Raw genomic sequence first — 24,692 nt, 5'->3', positions numbered from 1 at the left:
ATTTCGTGTGTGAAAAGTAAAAATGATCCTATGAATATGGCAAAAGCCTTTCAATGATATCCTATTTAAGATTGATTTGAACCATAGGATTTGTAGCATTGTTTTGAAATTTAAGGATCACATCTTTTAGAATAAAAATGAACGCACTTAGTTCCTCCTTCTCTCAACCGTCAATAATTATTCAAGTCTATGATGAACACTTCAAGTAGCATTGAATACTTTGCATTAAAAGTGTGCAGTTGAAAGTTTACATCATAAATAAGAACAAAATCCATATTATATAAGTTATGTTAGAAATAGACAACTATATTCAGGCTAGCGTAAAATAAAAAAGTTTGAAAACGATGTGTGAGCCTTAATTCATTCCTACGTTGATATCTTGTTTTTTTTCAATAGATTATAGTAAAAAGAAAAAAAATAGTAGATAATAATATACTGATTATATTAATTGTAATATTAGAAATTTACTTGATGTATGTAGTATAATAAATTATATTAATATAGATATATATTTATAATTATAAATAACTAGTTTTTTAATTTTTTTTTGTTTGTTTGATTCAAAATGATTAAATGAAAAAAAGTTTGTCAAAGTAGATTTGATGTAATTAAGATGATGAATACTAATACAATAATAAATTAATCAGATCACATTGTTTCTTTTCTTCTGTATGTGTGTTGTGTGCGATAATTAATTAATTATAATCGGTTATCTTTCTTCGTTACATAATTATTAGATAATTTTTGAGGAAACAAATAAATAAACGAAAAAATATATTTATTGTAGTATGTATGTACCTAACCAAAGATACTGGGATCGAGTAATTGATCTGGTTGTAAGTCAAAATATATGGTTGTCTTCAAACAGGGGTTGATTTAATGATGATGGGAGTGCCTTCATTGTCAATACCATCATTGCTATCATCCTCCTGATGAAAATCGTAGCGGTTCGTAGACTGGACTCTCAATAAAGTCTTTGAAACAAAAGTGCCACTGAGTGCGGCTGAGTAATCGTCGAAGGAAGAAGTTGGTCGTCTTCAGCTTGAAGCTCCAGGATTAAAAGGACCTGATGAGGGGAAAACAAGACTTGGAGGCCTTGTGTTATTCGTATCAACATACGATGCCGAGGAGGTAGGACGGGGCGATACTCCCAATGAAGAAGATGAGGGGGATAGCGGAGAATTCGTGGGCCAGCCCGCGCTTGGCTGTCTCTGCTGTTGCCACATCTGTTGTTTACTAGTACTAGACGGATTGGAAAAGAGATCCGACTCTGGAAATGGAGGAGGTGGTTGATGTTGTATTTGTAGTGGAGCAGCACTGGGCTGAGACGCCGTGGTCGGATATTGGTATGAAGTCGGAGTTGTATTACTACTAACTTGTTGAGTTTGTTGCTGCGAAGAAGCCGTTCCCAGAGTGCAAGACGCTCCATGTGGTGGGGCTAACTGCTGAGGTTGAAGGGACTTGCGGCATGGATTATTACTGTTATTCCCTGGACTTGTTCCCCCTGCATTGGAATTATTGTTGGGTCCGTTGTTGTTATTTGTAGTTAAGGCTTGTTGAATACAGCGGGATAATAAATCCGGAAGGATGTCCAATGATACTTGGATATTGCCAATCTTCTCTTCCAAATTAGCTATTCGTTCATCCATGATATCTTGTCGCGTATTTACATCTGACAGGATTTCATAGACGTTGTTTTGAGTCTGAAAAGTAAGAAAATAATGTAATTGATAAGAAAGTCAGTCAATAAATAATATCTTACCTTTGCCATGTCAGTGATCGTATTGGCATTATCCATTAGCTTTCTTTGATCCATTTTGACTTTTCGTAAACTGGAGGGAATAGAACGGGATGTGTATATTTTTGGCGTTTAAAAAATATTTTTAAGTACATAAGTAAGTGTCTTTTATTGTCGAATAAAGAATACAAGTTAATACTTACGTAACTAAGACAAGTACTTTCAAAGTCATTACATAACTTATAATGTTAACAGAACTAACTTCCTTTTTTCATAAGACAATAAAAAAAGATTATTTGTGTTTTATAATAATGGTATAAATTTAAAGTTTTGTTTTACACAGTTTTGAAAATCATATTAAATAATTAATGTCCTCCATTGTTCTAAACGAACTTTGGTGTTTTAATACCCGATTATTCTTACATTTTTTTAATTTCTGTTTCAAGCAATTTTAATTAAGAGGTTTTATAAGGGTTGTTTTTTATTCAAAAGTTTACACAAGTTAATTAGCAACCATGCACGGAAAACTGTGCACGGAGAAGACAGATCTCCGTAGAAGATTGCCAGTATTTTGTTCAAACTTCGTGATGAACAACAACTCATTATTTATTCACTTAATATTATTTATGACACATATCTTAGGATATTTTTTTGTTCTATCCCCCAAGGAAGTACCTTCAAGTGTGAGTAATATTATTGCAATGTAGGAGGTGGGGGGGGGGAAGGGAATAGATAGCTTAGGGCCTCTTAAAATATGGTTGAATACTCTCCGCCTGCCTCAGAATGGCCAGTGTCCCGAGGTTAGTGTGGGATTATTAAAAACCACCACGAATATATCTAATGGACCCTTCTAACAACACAAACTAGTTCAAAGCCCGGGGATCCCAGGGGTAGTGTGGGATAGTAAAAACCACCGCAAAAGCATTACATAAATCCAAGGAACACTTCTAATATCAAAAAGTATTTATATGCCTTTGGATTGCACAGGGTTCTTGAGGGAACCCCTGAATCCGTTTAAAACCACCACCAAAGCATCTCATGTACATAGTATAAAAAAATAGTTCAAAGCCCTTTAGTTTTGTACAAATTACGCACGATTTTCCGAGAGGAATTTTCCCCAGGCCAGTTTTCCTAGTACCCTAAAAACATATCCTATTTTATTTTTGGAGATATTTAGTTGATTAAGCAATAGTTATTGGCGATTTTGCAAAGACCTTAAAAAAGTTGTTTTTTTCCGAATAAATCCGGTTTCAATTACTTGATTTAAAAAGTTGCACAAATTTAGAATTTTTGCATAGTAACAAATCTGATGACATCAGTTTTAGGTTTCTAGCATAATTATCTGTGGAGTTATTTACGTTCAAAGAATTTTGTAAATTTCAAACTATGAAAATAAATCGAAAAACTTGTTTTTATATATTAAAAATTGAAGTAATGGATTGATTTTTATAAATTAAACCAATAAAAACTCAAGAGCTAAATTTCAATTAGTTTAATTTATACAATATTCGGTCAGACTATTTTTTGGCAATATTTAATACCACGAAATTAATTTCCTATTCAATTATTCATGACACCCCCAATTTATAATATGTTTTTTTTCGAAAAAATCAATAGCTTTCACAGAAAATTGTATTTATTGGAAAACATTTAAAAAATAAAATTTCAAATATATATTCTTTTTTTTGGGGGGGAGGGGGCTTGTTTTTAACTAGGCCGTTAATTTGTAACTGGTAAGTTATAATTGTAAGTCCTTGTTGGACTCAGAGTAGAATTGGGGATTGAAATCGGTTTAATTGAACTACTAAATATCCTTGTGTATATACTTTTCTACTTCTCCATATCCTTTTCTCCTTCTCCTCTTGTCACAGCTGATCTAATGAAACGTCATGATCATTATTCTTTCTCTAACACCTAAATATTCTTAGAATTGTCGGGGTGACCATGTTGACTTTCGGTTTCTTTTTTTAAATTGCCCATTGTACACTGAATTTTCATCATTGAAGATTTACCATATGATCTATACCATTATATATCGTGACATTTATTTTCGAAGGAAAACACACGCTCCTAACAATTCCAAGCAACTGACTGTATTTCCAAGAAAAATATTTAGAATTTCGCCTCTTGAATAAGGCAACACTATTACTTCTGCGGCCTAATTGTTACGAGTTATAAAAAAGAAGTCATGTTTTGTACCCTGTATAACTGTTTAATTTCAAGCGGTACAGTGAGGTAGTACCAGGCTTGTACAGTATACATAAATACACTAGGGAATTCTTTAAATGAAACTGTATAGTTTTTGAAGCATAAAAAAGTGGGATACTCCAAATGAGATTGATAAATTAGGTTGAACGTACAAAAATGAGAATGCCTTCACGTATGTCTGGGGCGACGAAGATTTTTTTGTCTGAAATGTCTCTGGGAATCATTATACATAAAAATAGTCGAACTAAAGTTCAAAACACTAATAGCCGACAACAACTCTTGAATTCCTCTAGCAGGGATTGAAAGCAACCGGAACTTTGGTTGAACAATCCACTGACCTGGCTGAAGTACGCCAATGCCCACAAAGATAATGAACTCAACTTCTGGTGCACTGTGCTGTGGTCAATAGGTCAAAGGTGGAGTTATATGACTACAACCAGAATCGGCACATTTTACGTAAAACAGTACAAGCCTTCAACCCCAAAAACACAATTCCAATAGTGAAACGCGGGGCTTGAAGAAAAATATTATTTGGGTTGTTTTTCTGCCAATTGAACTGGAAAACTGCACCAAATTGATGGCACCATGAAAAATAAAGACTATATCGATATTCTTGAAATATATCTGCATCAATCAGCAAAGAGACATAAGCATGGAGGACATTGGTGGTTCCAGCAAGACAATGCCTCAAATCACACATCCAAAAAAGTTCAAAAATGGCTCAATATGCATAAGGTTAGGGTCATAGAATAGCCAGTTGCTATGTCACAAAGTAATTTTGCTCTTTGGGTATGAATACTTCTGAAGCCCGAAAAATAATATTTTGTTCATTTACTCCGAAAAATGAATAAATTATTATAAGTTTTTAGTTAAGATTAGTTTTTGATTGACTAGGGATATTCAAAATGAGGTTATAGATTCAACATGAACATTTATTTATGTCATTTTTGTGAGGGTACGAATAGTTTTGGGGCTCAAGTGTATGTAAATATACACGAACTAAGTAATAACTAATTATTAAAATCTATTATAATTATAACTTATGAGCAGTACTTAATAGTACTGAGTCATTGTTATAAAATTGCAAAGCACGTCAACCTAAGAAGAAGCGAGAATAGTTTTTATCAAAATTGAACATGGACTACATTTTTCAACAAATTATAGTTAATTTCAATGAATCAATGGTTCTGAATAATCCTTTTGAAGGCACCACAAATTGAACTTAAAGTAGCTAAAATTCACCACCACATTTAGAGAATTAGGAAAGGAATAAATTATATTTCTAAGACAATATTGTGAACAAACTAGGTATAAAAGAGAAAACTGAGTTTTTAAACTACAGTTAATACCCTCGGGTATCTCGCTTCATCCCATAAATTTGAATTCAAAGACTATAATTGACCAAAATATCTCTTTAAAACTTGTCTGTCATTTTATAAATATAAATGATTGAACCTTTGAATATATAATTCGTGTATTTTTCATAAAAATAAATAGTTTTTTGAACTAAACTCCGTCATATAGGCGACATTGAAAAAACACATTGTAACCAAGATTAATAGAAAACCTTGTTTGCAGCCATTAAAGTTATACATAATATATGAATCAAATATCCACTCAATGTGATGTACTTCAAATCCATACGAAAAATCATGTGTGCGTCTAGTTTATGTCCTTCCCAATTTCAACAATTGCCCCTGAAATGGCATAGTCGGATTTCTAGGATACTGATCCCGTGGACAACTACACCCCTTCCGAAATTACTATCACCTATTGGAAAGGAATACTTTTATCTCATTTTTAGTGTTCAGTGTTAAAAAAAATCTGTTTGGAGTGTCTTGTTAATCCTTTTTATATATTACTTATCATTGTGTCATTTTATGGATTCAAGTTTATGTATTTTTACATGGTCACTATAATATTTACCCGTGGGTTGGGTCACTTCCCTGTATTTTAGCTCTTATGTATTTCTGTCATGTATTTAAGTGCATCCATATAATATACTCTTTTTAAATTGTGCATCGTTCATAGTCATATCTTTTATATTCCTTTTAACCGTTGGGTTGGTGAGGAGACTGAATATTAATATATTGATCTTATCTTTAAATAAGAACACAAAATGTGGCTGACTAGGATGGTGAAATTACTCCCACGGGTGAATCTTAAGGAGCTTCGAGCAGAGTGCTCAAGAATTAAGCTTGTCGGGGACGAGGAACTTTAGGGGATGAAAAAAAGATAGATATGGTCTATTTTAAAGGACTACATTATCTTATGTGTCTCTGACCTGAGCAGATTTGATTTTGGTTGTCAAGATAGGGCTGTTATAGAGATCACACCAAATGTTCTGGGTGCATCTTTCGTTGTTGGTCAACTAGGAGTGAATCAACCTCCACCATTTGATCTGTCATTGGGTGGACTGGAGTGACGATTTCATAATTTATTTATCTTTATTTGGCACCATGGACCCTGATTGCAAGGCTTCACTATTGCTCCATTATGAAGTGCCTGAAGTACAACAGTGGATGAATACTTTAAATATCGTTCAAGAAGGAGAAGAAGACTCATATACAGCACTTTTACGTTCCATGACTCAAGCCTTCACGTCGTCAGAGTCAGTACTTTTCTTAGGTTACCAGCAAGGCATGGCAAATTTAATTGTCGGAGGTGTGGTCGTTAGTAAATGGAAATGATTGTGGCCACTATCCTTAAAAATACATCGACAACTAAACTACGCCAACTGGTATTCGAGCAGAGAATGATTAAAATAGACGATGTGATTCAGAGCAATTGAATCTACGGAGAACCATTCCAAAGATATGATTAAGGACGACAACTTTGCATTCCTTTCAGAGTATATGGGACCTCAGAAGCATAAAATAACAATGAAAACGAATCATTGGAAGCCTAAAGGGACCCAAGAGTCCTTCCCCAAAGAAGGTTAATGTCGTTTTTGCAAAAAAGTTCATATATTTCAAATTACTAATTGTCCAGAATCTAGGCAAAATTGTAATAAATGTTGTAACTTAGGTCATTTTTCTCAGTATTGTAAGTCCTATCTTATAGAGTGTTGACAATTTTTTAAAGTTGACCAAATTCAAAATTATCGTGGATTACGAGATGTGTTAATGACCTCCTAATTTTTTTATTTGTGCTAACAAAAACTGTTACCCTCCATCCGGTCAAAGTTCCAGCGTACCGGAAGTACTTCAAAATGAAGTCAAATTAAAAAAAAGAAAAAAAATATTATTAAAATTAAGGCATAAGAAAAGAAAAAATTATTTTATGTTATTTTTGAATTTGTTTGTAACTTTTTTGACTTTATTATGTAAGTTAAAACTAATGAAGTAACTATTGACAGGATACAAATATAAATGAATAATTATGGATTTTCTATTTATTCATCTATTTATATTATGAAATTTTGTCAAGAAGAAAATAAACGTACACAGTTTTTAAATCTTTGAATAATAGTAAATTAATTCATGAAATCAGACTTTGAAATTTTTTATTCAATTTTGATGATGAATGGATTATTACTACTTCTACCCTTTTAAGATTAAACATTCAAAAAATCAATCAGTGGAGCTTAAAATACTTTTTTCAATGATTTTAAATGCATTTGTCTTACTATCCTTCATATAAAAGATTCCCTCACATCAAACACGGATCGAAACAATTTTTATTTTCAATAAATCAAGCAAACCAGAAAAAATTGGCCTTATTTAAGACAACTTCCTGTTTCTTATACGTCCCTTGTTCTATTCAGACCAGTTGACGTCACCTTAAAAGATCGTAAAGATCAAGTCCAGGTTTCCTACAAAAGTATTTATAAATTTACGCCTGACTAGTTACCCAGATTTAATAAACTTGAATACAAATCCTGAAAATTACTAAACTTAACCTCCTCTAACATTTGATACAACAAAAAATGAATTGTTAAAATGTGCACATGGTGAAGATTTAGCTCTGTTTGTGCTGTTCATCAAGCTGATGGGTCTTCGTTGACTAACGTAGATATTCAAGCACTGTTGGATGAGTTTTCCATTATCAAGCACTGGGACAAACTTTATTCCATGCCAAGGCAGTTATTCATATTAAAGAGGAAGCAAGGCTGCGGTATATTTGTTCACGTCCCGTCCCACTGGCCCTCCGGTGTAAAGATATCAAGTAGCCTAACGAAATGACTAAACCAAATGGGCCACCCCCATTGTTATTGTGATGAAACCTGATGACAAGATCTGAATGTAGAAAAAATTACTGATGGCTGTGTGAACAGCAGTCCAGCTAAATCACATCTTCACGACAGTTTTGCACTCAGAATAGCCTTATTCGTGTAATCTCACTATTGTAGCCCTATGAACATCAGAAAAGGTAGCTATTTTGCTCGTTTTTGAAGAACATCATTACATGTAATATGCGAGCACATCCTTGTCCTGCAAGTGTCATTAGGCAATAGGTTGATGAACACACTTGCTAGATCCAGTGGAACATGACACGTACCATACTTGTATAATATTCGTTCATACACGGCAAGAAAAAATTATTATTGAATTAGGTGAAATATCAGAGGTGGTCTTACACTTTTGCAAATGACTGTATCAACGTAATGATCTATTTCTGTCTTAGATAAATTATCTTCCTTGAAGTCATATAAATTTTTAGTCATTTTATATAAAGTACCCTTTTTTTATATAAGCTGAACTAAACGCCTGCAGGACTTTATTCATTTTATACAGTACTCTCTGTATGTACTAATGCTTTTTTCTCTCTTTATACTGTATTGGTATATGATATACATCATAATATTGTGCACCCTGTCACTGTTTTCAAATAAACATACAGAAATGCTTTGAAATTTGAATCTACGATTTTAATTTTGATCCACACTTTCCGCGGTTTCAGACCGTATTGTATCTCTCAACTATTTTTCCCGAAAATAAACGTGAAAACAGCCCCAAAATCACTGGATATTTTACCAATCTTTACTGCTATAAAATCATTGTTCATAGCGTAACAAGAGTTCATTATAACATGAATAACAATCAACATTCACAAAACTGATGAGGGGAAAGAAGCAGACACATCAACAGCTGAGAGCGGAATAAAATGTAAATTGTTATATTTGTCCTGAGAAACATCGGTTAAGAGGATCCCTTATGATCAAACTGAAAGAAGAAATTCGGTATCAGAGGAGTCTCAAAATATTTTTTTATTAGTTAAATGTGACGAGCAAAACTCGTAAATCGGTAATCGAGTTTTTTGAAGTTAACAAAAAACAAACAAAAAAACAACTCAGCTCGTGTGTCTAAAATGGGAATATTTTACTCGTAACTCGTCAAAAATTGTTTGTCGCTTCTTTCTATTTTGTCAATTTAATATTGACAAAATTCTGATGTAAAAAAAAGGTATATAAATCCTCAAAACGTAGTTTTTTTATTCGGATTCAAAAAGTTTTGCCTCAACAAGAGGAAGAAAGCTGCTTTATCAGATATGGTTAAGAAGAATGTGAATCTTATTATTACTAAATAGAGAATGGAAATCAATTTTTAAATGACAAATTTTCAATAATCCTTTATAAAATATGATTTTTTGACTGACAAATTTGTTAGCTTTAAAAAAGTGTTACGTAGTGCTAGGGGCGCCATGAAGGGGGTAGCCTAGAAGGGCTGTTGTATTCCTAAATTCATGAATGTTTGTCCTTATACACACAAAATTATCAATTTGGCAAAACTACTAAGTTTCATACCCATGAGAGAACAAAGATTCAAGCAAGTAACGAGTATTCAAGCGAGTAACGAGTTATAGCTCGTAATTCCTCGTGTTTTTTTTTTAAACTCGAAAATGTTGGAGGAGTAAAATTCAGCTAACAGCACATCCCTAATATTTATATACCTAAATATTACGTAGGCATATAGTTATGCATAAAACGATACTTCCTATCCTATTTAATTGATATGCACGAAGAAACAATTTATTCTGTTCTTCTAAGCCCCTCCAAAAAAGTTTTCGAGGCTCACTTTTTTGTACATTCATTAAATATTAATTATCATTGTGTATATTTGTCAAAGGAATAATTTATGCAAATTAATTGAATAAATTCATGTTGTTGACCTATAAATCCATATACTATAAATGTACACTACCTTAAGCATTTCACAAAAAAATATTATGAAAGTCTTCAATTATTTTACAAGCCTAACAGCAAAGTGGTTAAGTTTGCATATTTATATAGAGATGTGAAAAGTGTCTAAATCCCTGTTATGTCCAAAACACGCCTGGGGAAATAGCTTAAGAAATATACCATCTGTGAAAGAAGACATCTTTGCAGTCATTATAATTTTAAAATCAGAAGGAATGATGAAGGCTATTAGCCAAACAGTGAAACAAAAACCACGTGATCAGTATTTGTTCAAATATATTTAGTTGTCTTCTCCTAAATTTTTTGTTGGCTATGTCCAAGGGCGTTGTGAGTACCAAGAAAAAATACTTTGTAACCCACCAGGTAACATAAGTCCTCTGTGAAATGAACCTATTGATTGAATTAACAGAATGAATAGGTAACGTCATCCGTGTTATCTCAAAGAGATATCTTCCCGTAAAAGTTTTTCAAGCAGAAAAGGAAATATTCCTTAGCTAACAAGGGGGTTGTGCTACTTTATTTCATAGCTTTAAGAAAATTTGTATGAGTGCTAACATATAGTTTTTTTTAAAATTTAGGCTCACCGGGATTTCGATACTTTTCACATCTCTAAACATAATATACTAATACAAAAAAAAAAAAAAAAAATAGCTTTGGAGAAAAATATATTAAAAATAAAATTCGAAACTTTTATGAAATAACCCCAACACATTTTCGACCTAAAATATAAAAAACAACTTTTTCATACCCATTAAATTTTTACAATGGTTGGTTAATTATATTTTTGCAAATTTTCTTTCCAATGTCATAAATATAGAATGTTTTAAATTTTTATTTTATTCTGTGAATATATAGTTCTAAGACTCAAGGGAAAAAGTAGCACTTTTTTTTGTTTAACACAAAAAAAAAAAAAAAAAAAAAAAAAAAAAAAAGTTAAGAAATAAACTTCTTGGTTAGTTTTACGTTTTAGTTTGGCATATTGAGTAATGATTGAGTATAACCTATCATAATATTTTGATGTTGTATATGTAGACACATGGAGTTCTTAATTCTAATCCTTTTCTCAGGAGTAAATATTTTATATAGTTGATAACCTGCACAATAAACAGTTTAATTTTTTTTTTAAAAAGGTGTTGTCATCTTTTATTAACTATTGAGGAAATATAAAGTAGTGTTGTCACGCTGACAGTATTTTTTACTGGTTAAGGGACCAAATTAATTTTTACAAATATTCCATTTACTCTCATACATTAATCTAAAGTAGTGGTTCTCAAATAAAGGATACAAGTACCCCTTGGGATACATGGACACTCCAGAGGGTGCTTGAGATTTCGAAAGAATATTTTACAAGTGGTACAACACACACACAAAAAGGTTGATAATCCATGATTTAAAGCATATCTTTTCTGCCTCTGATAGTCAGAAGAAAAAGTAGGAAGATTAATTTATCTCATTATCCTGTATAATTAAAATAATTTATTTTTGTGTCTGTGTGTGATATATGTTCCGCTTTGAAAAACAATGATAGAAACGCATTTATTTCAAAAACAGACATAACATTCGAGTTGTTTATAATTTTGAGTTTCGTAATAATGTTTATGTTTCATTCTGATCAGACCAGATTCCTGGGCTTTGGAGAGCAAAGGTTTTTGTACAAATTTAATATTTAAATTTTTTTTCAAAAAATATTTTTTTTTTGTGAATAGCTGTGGATTTTTGAAACATTTCTTTAATTTTTTTTTTTTTTGTGAATAGCTGTAGATTTTTGAAATTTTTTTTCTAAAAAATATAAGTTCTTGTCAGCAGCTGTGGATTTTTGAATTCTTTTTCGAAAAAATATAACTTCTTGTCAACAACTGTGGATTTTTGAATTTAAAAAAAAAAAAAAATAGCTTTGCATTTTGATAATTTTTTTTTGGAAACAATTATTTTTTGTGAAAAGCTGAGGATTTTTGATTTTTTTTTAATAATTAATTTTTGATAATAATCATGAGTTTTTGAATTTATTGTGAATAATAGTTCATTTCCGAAAAAAATTGAAGATAACAATTGTGTTAATTTTTTGATATTTAAAAATTAATTTTTGAAATTTTTTTCGAAAAAATGTAATTTTTCAATTTATTATCAAAAAAATTTAAATTTTTGGATTTTTTAAAGAAAAGTTAAAAAAAATAAAGCCCTTAATTCCCTTTAGAAATGTCTAATATATTAAAATATATATATATATATATAATCCTGTAGATGTCTTTGATAGCAAATGGTATTCCTTTACTAATATTTAAGATATTTGAGAATTGGAATCGGGAATTTTTACTAGAATTGCATCAAAATCGGGATTGGTTTATTTTTTTTTGGAATGGCTGTCACTTCTTAAATTATATAATGTGATTTTGGGAAAAAGAGAGAGAAAAAAAAAATATTAATTTTCGTTTTGTCTCGTTTTTCCGTTGTTTTTGACCCCCGTCAGATATATTTAGTGATTGTAGAGTAAGTATTAAAAATTATAGTATTATCCAATGTACATACAAATACAACTTACGCGTATATAGCAAGAAGGAATTTGCGTTGGTGCGTTCGCACCCTGGAGGGACTAACGCGTTTTACTAGCTTAGTATGTTTATAAATAAGCCATGTTTCCCGTAGAACATTGGCCGCTGCATTTTTTAGCTAAAAATAAATATAAATATTGAGTAAAGGAGATTTTGAAAGAAAAACAAAAAAAACAACTTGTAGGATTGACTCACCCTTTTGGTTAATTGCGTATCCATCATAAAATTATGAACGTGTTTTTCCGCCCGTGTCAATTCAAGTTTGCGTGAAACCACAGCAACTAACAAAGCAGTACAGCCAGCACCCTAACAAAATATATAACAAATTGGAACAATTAAACAAGTATATCAAATCTCATTGGAGTTATTTATGTGATGAAGTGTCTAACTTAATGTACTATAAGTATATTTCTTTTGAAAATTACAAAATGTATAAGTAATAAAAATGAATTAAAGTCTTTGTCAACAATTTAAGTTTTTATTTGAAAAAAAAAAACAAACAAAAAAAACCAATGCTTACCAATTTAGTTTAATTACTCTTTCATTAAGTTTTTGGTTTATGTGGAGTCATATAGAGAGATTTTATTTAAGTTTAATTTTCTTCGCAAGTTTAAATTTTGTAGATATTTTGTGTTTTGAATAAGAGTCAAATTTCATAAAATGGTCTAGATGTTAATTTATATTAAAGTAAATCAATCAATTTATAGTATTCGATTAAGATGTGATTTAAACGGAGGAGTAGTAATTATCTATATTAAGGATAGGGGTAGAATACATTTATTAAGATAATTTGAAGGGAGTATGTTTGGTCAATTTCCAAATCATCTTAAATAAAACAATAAGTTTATTAATTGTGTGTCTTTCTACATGAATAAACTTTCTGTAAAAAGAAACGAAAAAAGAAATAGGAGTGAAATCTAAATAATTAAATAAATGTACAAAAATTCTAATAAGCAAAAAATTAGAAGAAAAAAATTAATTAAGTAAAAAATCATTTCTTACCATCATACCAGTCGTCACAGCAATCCCTCTACCACAATATGTATTTGGGACAATATCTCCGTATCCAACACTGAGAAAAGTTATGGCAATAAGCCACATGGTATTGAGCAAATTCGCGTGCTCTTCATCATGATATCTGATATAATAATAGAATGGTTTCATAAGATATAAGTTTTTGAGTTTTTTAACAAAAGGAAAAATACAAAGGAAATAAAATTAAGAATGGAAAAATATTTTTCCTCTCTTTTTTCTTAATTTAACTGCCTTCGTAAAAAAATAACGAAAAAGACTTTGATGAGAGATCCAAATTCGTTTTGTGATGCTCTTTCGGAGTTTCTTAATTTATTTATTTTTAGAGCAAAAATAAATTGAATAACCAAAGAAATAGGTAAAAATATAATACAAGGTAAACTAATTTACTATACAATATGGCTCCATAATTATCTGGTTTTTTCAAAATTGCTATGATAGTTGTACGTGAATAAAGAACTATTAATTTATAAAATATTATCTAAATCTATAAAATGATATTTCAAAACAGAATGATATTTTAAATGTGAAGTTTTTTCTTTACGTTAATTATTTAAAATTTCTGTTTATGTTGTCTAAAAAGGGTTTTTTGAAGAAAAAAATAAAATAAAATGACACCATCTACAAAAAAAAAAAAAAAAAAAAGACAAGCTTCAAATACAGTTTGTAAATCCATGATTTATTTTAATTATATATGTACATATATAATTTTTTGAATCGAAGAAAAAAATTATTCATTTTTTGGAAATCTAATAAATGTATTATTTTTAATCACATTGATAAAAATAATAGTTTGATATAAAATAGTGTCATACAACCTCACTTTTTCATAAAGGTTATCTGAAAAAAAATATTTTATTACTTATTTAGATTTTTTGTATAAATACTTTGAACCTTAAGGTTTGCTAAGAGTATATGAAAAGTTGCCAATGTTGAGAAACATTTAGGTTATAAAATTCATTTTTATGTTTCTCGATATAACTGCAATCCGAGACACTGCTTCTCAATCCAATGGCAAAAAAATATATCACTTAATGAAATATACTTTTAGAAAATCTAATATTATTTTAGACTTTAATGGATGTATTTTTTCGGGAATAATGTTCATTATTCACCTATGGACACTGACATATATTTCGCAGGTTAGTATATTAACGTTTTTTATTATAATTATAAAGTAAATATTCCACTTATCTTTCAAATTGGATGGTAAATGCACTAACAATTAAATACAGCTGACTAACATTGATACATTAAGATTTTTCTATAAGAAAGGGAGGTGTTTGTAGAGATGAAGGAAAATAAATAAGGTAGTACTATCGTTAAGTATCGAAAAACAACTAAATACTAAATTAAAAAATTACAGTATGCACAAATTTTAATACACACACATATATTCTTACCCTTTAAAGTATCAGTGTGACATGTCTAAGGACTACAAAAATGGTTTTAGCTTCACTCCAAATCTTTTCATAACTCACCAGGGTCATTTTAAAACTTTCTTATAATTTTAGTATGCGGTTGCAATTATATATTGATTTAAATAATAACACTTCACTACTTTGATTTGAGCAAAAAACATAGTCATTAGTCCAGTTTATTTTTCAAATTTTGATAACGGGTATTTCATAAAAATTTGGTATATATTAAGACAATAATATCCTATGCAAAGTTTCATTGCCCTACGATGTCATCTTTAGTTAACACATCCATTTCAATGTTTGAAAAGAGACAAAACATGGCCAATAAAGATTAAAATACAGTATTCATCCTTATTTTACATGATTTGATGATAGATTTTATTCTAACCTTTAAAAAATATTAATAAAGCTTTTCTTAAGCCTCCTTATGAAGCAAAAAGACAGAAAACCATAAGGAAAATTTGATTTTTTCTTTCTGAAAAAGTAGGAAAAAAAGTTGTGTATCATCAAATTTCCCTAACTTTTTTTTCATTTTTTACTCAATCATACCCTTTTAGAAAATACATTTATTAAATACTTTTTGTAAATAAAAAAAAATGTCTTTAAATACAATTTTATTCTAATAAAGAAAAATGTATTCCTAGTATCTACATTTTCTAATTTGATCGAGATGTAGAACCCACAGATGACCTTGTAGGACACTACAATTTTGCATAGGTAATTTTCATATTATATTACAACTTTTCCGTACTAGCTGTAATCAAAATTCGATTTAAAAAAAAAATGAAAGCGCTCTAATAGTCATAGTCAGATGATCATATAAACGATCAAATAACCAATGATAAAGGAAAGTTTTGGTGACTAATCTCGTTTCAATTTGATTTCAAACCACGCCAATTGCTTCATTTTTGAGACATTTACATAGTTAATCATTGAATATTTAATGATGTGTGAGTTATTCCCTTGTTTTATTGACAGTTTGTTATTATTTTGCAATGATAAATGCTCTGGGTATTTCTAAAATCAAAATATATTAAAGCAACGTTATACTTTAAATCGTTAAAATGGCCCTAACAAGTTTTGTGAATACGTAGAATAAATCCATAACTATTTTTATAAACTTCAGACATGACATATTTATACATTGAAAGGGCATCTTTATACTAATTCATTTCAAAAATATTAATCACTCTAATATACATTTTGGAGTTCTGATTAAAATGTATTCAATTATAATTCGATTCTTACAAAAATTGTAAAATACATTTTTTACTATGTGGGTACGCAATTTAACAATATTTGCTTTCTTAATTATTGATAGAATGCAAATAAAAAATAAATTTAGGGGAAAATTCTTAAAAAAAGACATTAAAGATAAGTTATTTTCCAAAAGTTTAGCATTTTGAAAAAAAAGTATATTTATTTTATAATTTTTCAAACGTTTTGTTAATTTTTCCTCAAATTGAATTTTTCTTTCCGTTTTCTTTTTCAATAGTAAAAAATAGCAGAGTACACCGAAATGACGTACTCGTATAACCTTTCTATGTAGTAAAAATAAACTAAAGATTGGTTACGATGTTTATCGTGCGTGTACACGTATACGTGTATATATATTAACTCTTGGTAAATGTGGGTTACCACATCCATTGTGCGTGTACAAGTCTAAATACATATATAAATGATATGGGGAGAAGAGTTTCTCTCTCAAAAAACTTTTTCTGATCATTTATATATATACCTATATATGTACTTAGACGTGTACACGTACGATAGATAGGGTAACCTACCTTTAGTTGATTAAAGGAAGTCTCCGTGAGAGCAGTTATTCTCCTGATAGAATATTTTGATACATATATATAGGGGTGTTCAGAAATATCCGGACATACTTCTTCTTTTTTTTTTTTTAAATATTGCGTTTATTTTACTAAGCTCAAACTTTATTTGAAAATACTTCTCATACAATTTTTTTTTTTCGTACTTAATCTGTTTAGTTTTACCTGAATTAGCAAGAGTACAAACTAAAGTCATCGAAAAGTTGTTTGAGGCCGGCAATAATGCTAAGGCTATCATAAAAGTCAGGAGCACTGTCTCTAATTTCTGCAAGCACTGAAGGCCGGCAAGGGGATTTCCCATTCCTCATGTCGTTCACAAAAAGCAGACTGGTCACATACTGTCTGGGCTCTAGAGATCCCTCAAAGTAAGTAATGCATGGAGGAGATCTATCAGTAGGAAGACAGTAGCCAGGGTAAGCATTGAATACCTTTTCTTGAAGTCCTACATCAGGATGGAGGATATCAGGTTGGAAAGAGGCAAGAAACTCCGCCAATTTTTTAATCAAATCCAATCATCATAAAGCTACTTAGTGATGATTCAAACTTCACATTGGACGCTGCCTACAACCCAAATAACAACTGTTGGTTTGTAAAGGACAGTGATAATGTTCTTCATGCGATTAAGACCAAGTTCCCGTCCAAGATAACGGTATTTGGCTTGATCGCCAGTGACAGGAATGTAATGCTGGCTCACATTTTTGACAACGGTCTCAAGTTGACTTTCTCTATGTACTTGGACCTTTTTTAAAATCCTGTGATAACATAGATAGTAGTCACTTACCCTCCAGATACAAGGTTCATGTGGATTCAAGACTCAGCGCCTTGTCATGTTGCTAAAATTGTCATGCCTTTATCTCGACAGCCAGTTCCACCTTGTTATCAATGGTAATGAGTGGACTTCGATCCGCCCTGACCTTAACCCGTGTGATTTCTAGTTGTATTAGGTACACAAACATCCCCATAGCTTTTTGAGGTCCCTGAAGCTCTTTGTGAAGAGGAAAAGGCATCTTTTTAACAAATAAAAGATGTAATATGGGTCTGCTCAGCCTTTATGTCCCGTTTGCAGTTAGTATCAATGCCAAGAGTAATCATTTTGAATGATAAAGAGCTAATTGTTTAATTTAACTTTTATATGTAATACATTTTACTAATATTTAAACTTACTTGAAATATTGTTCGGATACTTCTACCCACCACTGTATATACACGTATACGCACGATAGATGTGTCAATCTACCTTAACAATGCAAATGTTGTGCACGTTTGTCATAATAAAAAATTGAAAATCTAATGAGAATTGAATTCAGAATGAGAAAATCAGAGTTTCTTTTTGATCAGAGTAGTATTCCATCAGGCTTTGTAGTTTCATTTTAAAATATAAGATTTTATTTAGCAATATACATTAAATGTTAAGTATAGTAAATTGTAAGATACAACTTATATATAAGGTATATTGTGATAGTACAAGGATTTGAGGGTAAGAGATTTGAGTCAATTTGTCAAGAAACTTCACCCCTGTACAAAGTATAAAGTAATTACATAATATGTTTGTGACTTTTGAATAAAGTTTCAAGACACTTGGGCAAATGTTACAACAAAAACTACATGGATCTGTGATAATACTGTATCGAGGGTACTTCATTTTCTACTAAAGCTATGAAATAATAAATAATATACAACAAAGAAAAGAAAGGGGTATCTAATTACTAATAATGAATTTTAAAAAAAGCACATTTATTTAATAATAATAATAATTAATTAACGAAAATAATATATTTTTTAAGAGTAAATCATTTACATTATTTTTTGAATAACGTAAAAGAACTGCTTTCTTTGCCATTTTGATGAGAGTTGACAGCAGATAAGAACTAATAGATACATTTTGTGTGAATATATTTTTTTCCTTACATTTTTCAGACCATTTTATGAAAAGCAAAACAGAAAAAAAGTCAAAACAAAATATCGTACTTATTTAAAAAAAAAATATATATTTAAATGACTGCAAAAAAATTTAAAAATCAAAACCCCAAAATGAAAGTAATGAAAAGAAAATGATAAATAAAAAGACAAAACTTCAATAAAATGTTTAAAAAAAAGTTCAATTTTTTTTTTGGCATATAAGTTTTTAAGAAAGAAACTCCTAAATTAAAGAGACTCACCATCATACCACATAACAGACACATGCCACGGCCGCAGTAGGTATTCGGCACGATATCCCCGTAGCCCACGCATAAAAAGGTAATTGCTACCAGCCATAAACTATTCAAAATATTCGCGTACTCATCGTCGTGTTGCCTGAACGATTATTTATTATAGTTTTATATTGATGGACATTTGTTGTACAAATATGTTAATATTTTTTGATGAAATTAAAAAAAAAAAAATATGAGGATGTAAAAACCTTGTTATAATAATAATTTTGTTATGATAAAATATTTCTACTGACGTAACAAATGAACAGAGGGTACCACTTACCATAAGTAGAGGATGTGGATCTAAATTATATATTTTTTTAAGCCTCCATCGAGGTGACGCTAAAGTCATTGTTTGTTACGTCACGTAAAAACACTCAATATATGTTTATGGTGCCTTAAAAATCGTAAGCATATGTATATTAGGGTGGGTCCAAAATACAAATTTGAGGTGTATTAGGAAACTTGCAATATCAAAAAAAGTTTATTCCATTACAAATTTCTGGAGAATTAAACCTACATGTCGAGTTTCACAAATTAAGTTGTATCTTTTTTATAATTATTGTGTGGATTTTTTTAAATATTGTTTTTCTTTTATGTTCAGAAATTGGATTCCTGGAGAAACTTGACTGGTATTTTTAACCTCAATGGTTTGAGTTGTGTTATATTGAAAAAATGTTTGAAACAAATCAAGTTTCGTACTTTCTGTTAAATATTGTGTTATTTTTATGTCTCATAAGTGAAACACTCACATTTGAATTTCTTTACCATAACCTAACGTCATGACAATAAAGAGGGTAATTTGTCCTTACAATGGTTTAAATGAAGTAAGTCATCCACGCCAAATAAGTCAATTATATGAAAAAAAATGAGATTTAGAAAGTGTATACTGTATACCATTTAAGAAACTTTTTCCTTCCAGATAATATTTTACATGGCTCTACAAAATTTTTCCTTTGGAGATTTTGCCGCATAACAGATTCGCTGCCTTTTTATGTTTAAATAATATAGTTTCAAATTTTAACTGCCGTCTTAACTGTAGAAAAATGATTTTCTTTCTTTTGGTCTCTCAAGATCTAACTAAGATCTGAAAAAAAAAATTCAAAAAAAAATCTCCAATATTAATTCCTTTAAAAAAAAAAAAATCTAATATTAAAATTTTTGCAAAAAATATCAAAAATCCATATCTAAATACAATAAATTGAAATTTGTGGGAAAATATCAATAGAATCTACAGCTGTTCACTAAAAATTAAAAAAATTACAGCTATTCTCAAAAAATATTTTTTTTTTTGAAAAAAATTACAAAAAGTCATAGAAAAACAAAAAAAATTATTTTTTTGAAAATTGCTTCTGATAAAACCTACAGCTGTTCATAAAAAATTAAACTTTCATTAAAAAAAGTCAAATTAGTAAATTTTTTGAAATATTCTTGAAAATATTAAATTCGTTGATTTTTTTTTCTTCAATAATTCATACTAATTCACAAGAAATTAATTTTTTTGGAATAAATTTCATGAACTAACAGCTATTTACAAAAAAATTAAATTCATTATTTTTTTTCCCTCCAGCCCACCTCTGCGGACGCCCCTGCTAATGAACACTATTTTTTATCTATTTCCTCACTGTTCAAAGTCAAACCCAAAATTTACAGTAGTATGAATAATTTACAAAAAACGTAACTTTTATGGAGTCAAGAAAGAAGCCCTCAAAACCAATTTGTCATATGTTAAAATAGTATATTTAACCATATTTTTTATTCAATATGCTTCCTTCAGAGGCAATAATAGCCTCAACACGCGGGACAACAGATTGGTGGCTATTGATGATGAAGGCAGTGTTCATGTTTTACCATTACTTTCATGATGAAGGATCGAAGAGAATACAAATTTGGATGAGAGGTGCGGCAGGCATTCTTACCCAAGACGCTCCAAATTCAAAACTACTTTATGATTTGTTTAAATAGTAATATTTTTTATTAAATATGTCCTTTACAAAGAATAACAGCCTCGAGACGCCGCCGAACACATTGGCAGATTTTGATGATGAAATCCGTGTCCATGGTGTACCACACAAAGATACTGGCAGATTGGAGCTAATCCAAATTGGAATGAAAGGTGCGGCAGATATTCTCCTCCATGACGTCCTATACGACAAAGACCAGGGGTTTGAGGTACGCCACAGAGGAGGACCATATGAATAGAGACCAGAAGCTACCCTTATTATTGCTGCAGAAGGTTTGGGTTTTCTTAGCTCTATGGGGCTGTAATTGACTTCTTGATGTTGTAGGCAGTTACAATAGTCTTTACAGCCTTATCAGACTGACAACGGCACGAAGCAAATCGCACAAGTGTTCCCTTTTTGTTATTGCTCCGTTATTTTGAAAGTTAGTAACATGATATAAGGACAAAAAACTTGCTTATTTTAATTTCAGAGTTCGTTTAGTTGCTTAATGAAATTTTGTAATTAAATACTACTGAAAGTTTTGGGAGACCACTCTGACATATACAATATGTCATGCAGCAAAATTTCCATGAGGTAAAAATTTATAAAGCGAAATTACCCGCAGTGAAAATGATCATGACAAAATTAAAAGTCACAATTTCACAAAAATTATTTGTACACCAATAAAACACAACTTTTTCCAAGATCCCACTTCAAAGTTCAAAAAAGTGTTTCAAACACCCTCAAATCGACCAACCTAATGTTTTATTTGTTGAAAATATTTTCTAAGATAAGCTTTAATTCATACATATAATATGTAATAGCATATAAATATATTTGCAAATGATTTTGTAAATATAAACGTAAATTGCTTAAGATAATCTTAGATTTTTTATTTTCTTCCTTTGCATTTTTTTTTTTTTTTTTTTTTTTTGAGGAAATAAAATATATTATATATTATTATAAAAATAGTGAAGAATATTTATTGTAATATCAGCACATTTACCTTTTTTCGTTCATTTTTTACAATCTACATATAACAATGTAATCAATTGGATTGACAAAAAAAAAAAAGTCATTAAAGTGAAAATATATGTAATTCTAGAAGGAAAAACGATCATGGATCTCTCAAAATCTACCAATCATTATTAACTTACATATACGAGTAAATAATTGTATTTTTTTTTATAAATATAAAATACCTTTCACACTGCCTCAATGTCCATGATGCAATGATCCATAGTGATACCATAAATACAAGCAATACTGTTCCTGGACAAATCGTCATAAGAGTCTTTAGAACAAAACGAGTATTAAAATTGATACGATTTAAGGCTCCAATGCTTCTTGAACTGGCATCTGTGAAGAGTTTGGAATGAAGCAACATCACCCTGAGAATAAGGAAAATAAATGGATGTAAATGTTATTTTTAAACTACTTTCAAATGCATGGGGGATGTAGTTTATTTGTAATTAGAGTGTAAAAGGGGAAATCGTGGATTGTTGTTAAGGAATAAATAGGGTAAATTTTTCCAAGAATGAAAAAGAGTACAACATTAGGCTTTATCACAGATCTCTTCATTGATATATCTTTTTATTCTTCCAAATAATTTCCTTTGGCTTCTACCATGGCCTCCAATTTTGAGTCATAGACGCCGTAGCACCTCTGGACAAAGGTACTAAAGATGTCCACCCATTGCTACTCCACGGAGGCCTTGATGCCATCCAAATTTCAGTGAGGAGTACCACAGGCTCTATTCTTGACTAATCCCCAAATGATATAGTCGAGAGTAGAACAGTCTGGGGAGAAGGGCGGCTAAACGGTCTAATAATATCTTATCCAAATAAATAATTTCTGCCCTTTTTTGACCCTGTTGGCCTTGGTTGCTGTTGAAAGCAGATGCCAATGTTGTCGTCCCCAAATCCTTTACATAACTCCTCACACTCCAAAAACTGAAAGTGAAATCCTTGACATGCTTGAATTGCTCGGCTTCTGGTGATTGTAGTGCCCACGTCCTCCCAATGTTGCCAAGCGAACTTCCAAGGGTCTGAACTGAAGCCGCCATGCTTTTAATCTCATAAAAAATACTCCTGGAGCACTGTACAACCTTCATGGTATCTTGTACACTCACTTGGGCGTGGAGAAAATAAGAGATACTTTGCCTTTTCGCCTCCATCCTGACAACTGTTGATGTTTAAAAGATTTGTTTTTACTTTTTATTAACTAGAAGAATAGTCCCTCCTTATAATAACGCAACGTAGTATTTCTAAAATATTCACTCTAAAGTAATCCAGATTGATTTAAATTCGAGTCCACGATTTTACCTTGCACACTGTATACAACAGTTTATTGGGGTTTTATTATAATTAGTCTTGTATTCGAGTAACTGAACATTGAGTCGAATCAAATTGGAGCTCCTAATTATTGAGTCAAGTTAAGTTTAAGTAAGAGGAAAGAAAAATATTTTTGCATTAAATTGATAAAATTTGATCTCAATAATGAAGTCAATTTGATTACCTCCATATGAAAGTCAAGTACTAGGAAAATTGTTATGTCGAATTCTCACAAGCTCCACTTTATCAAGGTCCTCAAAAAGTACTAAGAGAATAAAGTTTTATGCAAGCAATTTAATCTCAAAGTGGGCACTTTTGGCCTCCACTATGGACTGAAGGCCTGGTAGATCTTAATCACGTATTCCTCTGATTTATCAGCCTACGCCTTTTCCACAGCAGCCTTTAAGGCATTCACATTGTAGGTGGCACCAGCCTTCAACTAGGGATGACATTAATTCATCATCGAATATTTCGAGTATTGATTAATTGTGTAGGAGCTTAGTGGATTTTTTCAAATAATATTTCGAGCAAGTTTGAGTAACTTCCAGAAAGTTTTGGATTTGAATAAAGCTAAGACTGTTCTTATAATTTAAGAAATACTCAATTCCAATACTAATTGTAATGTTTTAATAAGTATGAAAATTCACCAAAAAAGTTTTAGTTTAATTTTACTACCTGCAAATTAGATAAAGTCTAAAGAACATAGGTAAAGAGAGTGTCACATCAACGGGAACCCATTGAGCGCCAATTTTCCCTCCATGGTTGGATAACTTTGTTGTCCAAAGAAAGTAGTATCTTCCTGGAATGGGATGGACTGCACATATAAGTAATTCTATTCCTATTTGTGTTAAGCGTTGCCAAGTCATGGCTATTCTCCAATCATCTGCACAATTATCAATCATAAACAACTGAAAACAAAGGGAAAATGATTATCACGTTATTTATAAATATAAGTTATATGTATTTATACTACAATCTAAAATATATGTACATATCTTAAAATAAATAAACGTTCAATTCGAATAGTTACAGTAAGTCTACATTCATTCTTATTATAGAAAAAAACGTTATTTTGGATGGATGTTTGTCGAAAAAAAGTAGTACGTCTCCTTAAAATAATCTACGTAAACTCTTTTTTGTTCTCATATTCCTTTAAAATATGTCTATGACAAGGATTTGCGATTCAAGATTAAATTCGGAATAGAAAATCTCATATTTTTCAGATAATAAGTTGACTATACCCTTTAAAAAAACAAAACATAAATAAAGTATTTAATGGAATGGTTAAAAAAATGGTATGATGTA

At 30.5% G+C, this 24,692-nt stretch overlaps 1 protein-coding gene across 15 annotated transcripts in view; it reads right to left on the bottom strand.

Annotated features, from left to right (window-relative positions):
• Positions 1–425: 425 nt before the first annotated feature.
• The window catches only part of SK (small conductance calcium-activated potassium channel), a 456,472-nt gene continuing 432,205 nt past the window's right edge, over positions 426–24,692 (bottom strand). For 7 of the 15 annotated variants that reach the window (XM_040711116.2, XM_040711113.2, XM_071887631.1 and 4 more), the window contains 7 exons: positions 24,063–24,295; positions 22,257–22,445; positions 13,637–13,772; positions 12,830–12,940; positions 12,625–12,752; positions 1,763–1,832; positions 585–1,703 (listed from right to left, as the gene is read on the bottom strand). In XM_040711116.2, the coding sequence (XP_040567050.1) occupies positions 1,038–1,703; positions 1,763–1,832; positions 12,625–12,752; positions 12,830–12,940; positions 13,637–13,772; positions 22,257–22,445; positions 24,063–24,295 (1,533 nt within the window). In that variant the 3' untranslated portion in view covers positions 585–1,037. Of the gene's footprint in view, positions 1,704–1,762; positions 1,833–12,624; positions 12,753–12,829; positions 12,941–13,636; positions 13,773–19,078; positions 19,215–22,256; positions 22,446–24,062; positions 24,296–24,692 lie in introns of all 15 variants that reach the window. The other 8 variants (XM_071887626.1, XM_071887624.1, XM_040711114.2 and 5 more) reach the window with 3 other exon arrangements.

This window comes from Lepeophtheirus salmonis, chromosome 4 (genome assembly GCF_016086655.4).
Source record: "Lepeophtheirus salmonis chromosome 4, UVic_Lsal_1.4, whole genome shotgun sequence".
Lineage (NCBI taxonomy): Eukaryota > Metazoa > Arthropoda > Copepoda > Siphonostomatoida > Caligidae > Lepeophtheirus > Lepeophtheirus salmonis.
The sequence above is the reverse complement of the archived record's forward strand: the minus strand, read 5'-3'. Positions and strand labels throughout refer to the sequence as shown.